Source organism: Montipora foliosa, chromosome 2 (assembly GCF_036669935.1).
Source record: "Montipora foliosa isolate CH-2021 chromosome 2, ASM3666993v2, whole genome shotgun sequence".
Lineage (NCBI taxonomy): Eukaryota > Metazoa > Cnidaria > Anthozoa > Scleractinia > Acroporidae > Montipora > Montipora foliosa.
The window spans coordinates 50,554,522-50,559,521 of NC_090870.1; the positions used below are offsets into that span (position 1 = coordinate 50,554,522).

Sequence of the window (5,000 nt, forward strand, 5' to 3'; positions counted from 1 at the left end):
TAACCCTAGGGTTTTTCTCCAGGCACTCCAGCTTTCCTCCCTAAGCCAAATCAACTCCCAGCTTATTCCATGTGGCTGTAGTGCTGCATGTGCCCTTAATAAAGTAATTCAGTCTTTGACTGCGAGAAAGGGCAATGAGCAAGCCAGATGTTATTATCTTGTATTACCGGGTAAATTGAAACATGAAATTGACGTACAGGAAAAACAAAAAACGTTTCTGAAAATGGAGTCTGCTTGACTGACACTGGAGTTTTGGTCTTTTCTTTCTTCATTCATATGAAACTTGATTTTCATAGGAAATATTACAATACAGTCATTCCAATTTGTCATTCTTTTAATCATGAATACAATGTAATTCATGATCCTGAAATAATCAGATTTTTGAGCACTATTAAAGAGTTCTTGCTGACTCTAAAACTAATATACTGTACTGGCCTTACAGCTGACAGTCAATAGGGACGTTTAGATTCTCAAACGAGTAGATTTGACTGCCCGTTTTTAACAAAAATACTTTGAAAATTTATAACCCTGACAATTAATCTTTATTTAATCTTTGTTAGTAGCATAATGTAGGTTGCCCAGTTATTCTTATTGCTAGTAAATGAGCCTTTTCCTGATCGAAGAATGCCAAAACTGCTACTAAGTACCGTGTTGGTGAATTGTTTTGACATGACATTTTTGCAAAACCTCCTTTTAATACTAAAATGATGACAGTACTGTAAAGCAGTTTTTCCACTAAAATGATGCTGGTTTGCGTGCACTCACTGCTGTTCTATGAGAAAATCTCGTACTTGTATTCGTTCTCATCCTAGAATCTAAAGCTCTCTAATATAAATCAAACCTGTTTTGTAGGACAGGATGCTCCAAACAAGCTGGTTGAAAATTTAGTGACAACACTGACACATTCAGTTAAGTCAAAAAACACCAGTTTTGGACGATCCCTGCAACAATCAAATTAGTGCATTTGAAATTATGTTTTAACAGCACATACCGGTACATGGCAAGTTGAATTCCTGAGATCCTTCAATCTGACTAGTTCTGACAGGGAATTTTCAGGCCAATGATCGTAGGCCCCCTGAGAATCTGGCTTACAATAACTCCAGCATGTTGCAAAATACATGTATGCTAATCTTTCAGGCAGTATACTGTATGTAACTGAGTTTTAAAACATTAAAATAATATTTTTAATTAACTTGTTTCATTCCTGCTATTCAAAATCATGTACACCTACATGTATGTCTTTAATACATCGTTTATTCATTATACCTTACTATTTCATCGAAACCACAAATATTACCTGAAAAAAGAAGATAAAAATGAAATATTTTGATGAAATTTCCAACATTGGCACTGCTCAATGGTCTTTTAAAATACTGGTACTGTATGCTAATTATTCTAAGAACTGGGCTTCAGGCTTTTGAGTTTTACAATACTTCTTGGGATAAACCCAGTCACCCTTGAGAATTTTAAAGAGGAAACCAGCATAAGATACAACTGTATGAAGTTTCACTCGAAAGCCTCGGTGTACAGAGTACACATCACGTGTATAAGGAGTCATGCTGAATATTGATTGACTAAAAATTAGTGATAATGTGGGCAGCTGGCCACTCTGAAAAACACCATAACATTTAGTAATGAGGTTGACCATGGAGATTTGAAACCTCAATCTGCAAATTAGCAATTCATTTTTTAAATGGCATGTGAAGTCTGTGAATAAGGACAGTTTTCTTGATTTGTATGTTGCTACAGCTGTATAATTATAAATTATGGTTGAAGATGGATAATTTATACATGACTTGTACGCATGAACGTAGGTAGATGACCATTATCTCAGAACAGTTTTTGGAATGAGTAGTTGGAGGTAATAGAACAAAAACTTGTTAACAAAGCAATCACAGATGAGAGATACAGTCAATCTATAATAACTATTCTATAGCAATTTGAAGTACATGTAGATGTAGTTACACCTACAAACCCACCATCTGAATCCACTGAATTTAGCAGTTTGTAAGGGTTGCCTTTTACGAAAGCTGCAAGGACAAGATAGAACAATGAACAACTCCAGTTGTATTCATGAATACATGTAAGAATGAAAGCCTTTTCCAACCACTTTTGAGCAGAATGGATTGGTACATGGCTTACCTATAATCCCCAGGACAACCATTCCCAAAACATAAAGAACAAAGAGAATGCAACAGATAATATCTGTACAGCTCCTACAAGAAAATACATCATTCTATTACATTTTTTATTTTTAAACAGTATACAGTTAATTTAGTACTTTTATAATGACTCAAGATTGTGCAGTGAAGTATTATACTAATAGATGTTATTGAACTAGTTTGTTCGGTCCATACTGGGAAAAATAATATTGGTTGAGTTCCTTTTTTTGCAAGTTAATGGACCCAGCCTGAAAGGCGAGGTCCGCAAACTTGCAAAAAAGGAATGAGCCCTATAATTTTCCCAGTAAGAACTGAACAAGCTACATGTAGTTCAATAAGGTTTTCCTTTTATTGTCTTTCTATATTGGTTTTCTATTCTTTGAGTTTTGCCTCTTCACCTGCTTCTTTTAAGGACAGTGCCTACTAATTCAAAGGTATTTTTGTCCTGGTTTATGATTATCGAGGAAATGTAGATCTTAACAAGTGTTGTTGAAATCCAAAAAGAAAATTGGGGTATAACCACGCATTTTCCAAAGATAATTCGTGAATAATATTTGTAAACAGCTTTAAAATACAAAGCAATGTATGGCGTTCTTTCTCTCTCAAAAATGCATGGTTACCCCCAATTTTCTTTTTGGATACCAAGAGCACTTACTAAGATCCACAGTACTTTCTCCGGATAGTTTTAAACCGCGCAAAAATATCCCTGTATCAGTAAGCATCACTGATAGGAAACTTGACTATCTCGAGATGCACAGAACGTATGCACAATAACAATTATAGTAAGCACCGTCCTTAATGGTTCTGAAAAGTTTGAAATTTATTCGCACTCAAACTCCGACATGACTAAAGTAAAAACCATTTCTTATGACTCAGAAAATGAAAACAGAAAATGGGAACAGTTTGCCAACCCAAACATGCTGCTTTGAGACTGGTCCATCTTAGTGGTCTGGGCCTGGTTGTTCAAAAGCCAATTAACGCTAATTAATCCGAGATTAAAAATTAACCAAGGAGTTTATTTCTCTACTCCCAAATGTTGTTCAACACTGATATTCGGCAAGACTTTACAGTAGAAGAAGTAAATCTTGAAAAACAAAAATAAGCAAAAGAAACTTTCATCAAAAAGTTGAAACCATGAAACAAAACTTTACGCTAATCCTGGATTAACTTAATCAGCTTTCGAACAACCGGGCCCAGTATTGTAAAATTCAGACCAATCAAAGAACCAATCAGAATTCTCCTTTTCATCTCGGACCAGTTTGCCTATGTAATAAATCTAATTATTAACCCTTCAACCCCTGAAGAGGCCCCCACTGATGAGTAAAATTGTCAAGTGTCACTCTAGGGAGGGAAAGTATTAATAATTAAAAATAAAAGCCCTTTTGAAAGTTTGGCGAAAGGGGTGTTTGCAAGTGAAATCTCATAGTGGTGTGAGTTTTGTCCTAGTACGAAAGGGTCCATCATGTTCACAAAAATTGATACATGTAGCAGTGTATGTGTAGGACTCTCTTAAAAATATACAGGTATGTTCTAGTATTGCAACCTAAGCACACTTAAGACAGTGGGATAATATCCCGGGGGGTTACTTGGGTCAATTTTCGCTGGGTATGCGCTGCTGGCCTCTCAGAACCCCTACCCCTTTATAGTCTATTTTATGGCCAATTATATATGGACCTCATCTTAGTCACTTTTGGGTAAATGCAATTTTAGCGACCCCAACTTAGTCACTTTCTGTTTATGCATAACCCTTACATAAAGCATTTTAATTGTACAATGTATGTAATTTCAAAACAGAATGTAAATACAACTAGAACTTTACATGTAGTTAGTATTAAATCAACAGCACTACTAACAGTTCTTTCTGTAACAACTTTTTTTTACCGTGAATCTTTCCATTTTTTTAATCCCACTAGCCAGAATTTTCTTACCCCTGAAATCCCAACAATTTGCGATCCCATTCTAGTAACTCTGTTGGGAACTCTGTTTAAAATGTAACCCCATTGTAGTCAATTCAGTCGTGAAAATGCGACCCCATTCAGCGGCACATCCCCATTAGCCCATTAATAGGAAGTATCCCCCCCTCCCCCGGGATAATATGTGACCTTCCACGGGAAAACGTACACTAACGTTTGCCCGTTAAACGGCTTAAAACTAACGGACGGTTAACGGATATTCAACGGTTTTGAAGATTGGTTTAACGTTTTTTACTAACGCTCTGACGGTTTGTGCTAACGCTCTAACGGTTTGTGCTAACGCTCTAACGGTTTGTGCCAACGCTCTAACGTTCTTTCCATCAGTTCTAACGTTCTGCCTTAGCGCTTTAACACCAAGTCTTAGTTCTAAGCTCGAAAGGCTGATCGATGACACCACAACGTAGTGAGCGATTACCGTTCATCGAACAAAGGCCATGGTTTGAAGTACTAGCACCATCGTGAACTGGCCAAAACAAATCGGATGCACATTTCAGCGAGTTTTTTGCTTTAAGAATACTACGATGTAGACAGGCCACCAGAAACGATTGCGTGACTTTTAAAATACGATTCCGAAGAGGCGCGCCCATGGCGCCATAACTGCTGAATGCAACGAAGTCCGGATAAAAGTGGCTAATCTCGATATGTTTTGACCGTGGGACTCACAATGAAGCGATGCATTACTAAATTGTGAATTTCTCACGGCATCCATTACTTCATTAGCTACTGTAGTTGCAAAGTAAAATACAACAAATGATTATTTTCATCCAAAGAAATGTAGCATTTCATGTTGTTTTCAAAGCCGAAGTAACGATAAATTCAAAGCGGTGCGTTCATAAGAGAGCTCTTTGCTATAAATACGATAAAA

General features: G+C 36.6%; 1 protein-coding gene across 2 annotated transcripts in view; it reads right to left on the minus strand.

Moving 5' to 3' along the window:
• The window catches only part of LOC137993469 (choline transporter-like protein 4), a 54,326-nt gene that overhangs the window by 41,515 nt on the left and 7,811 nt on the right, over positions 1-5,000 (minus strand). For both annotated transcript variants that reach the window (XM_068839340.1, XM_068839341.1), the window contains 4 exons: positions 2,143-2,216; positions 1,980-2,030; positions 1,267-1,297; positions 842-941 (listed from right to left, as the gene is read on the minus strand). In XM_068839340.1, coding sequence (XP_068695441.1) covers positions 842-941; positions 1,267-1,297; positions 1,980-2,030; positions 2,143-2,216 — 256 coding nt within the window. The remainder of the gene's footprint in view (positions 1-841; positions 942-1,266; positions 1,298-1,979; positions 2,031-2,142; positions 2,217-5,000) is intronic.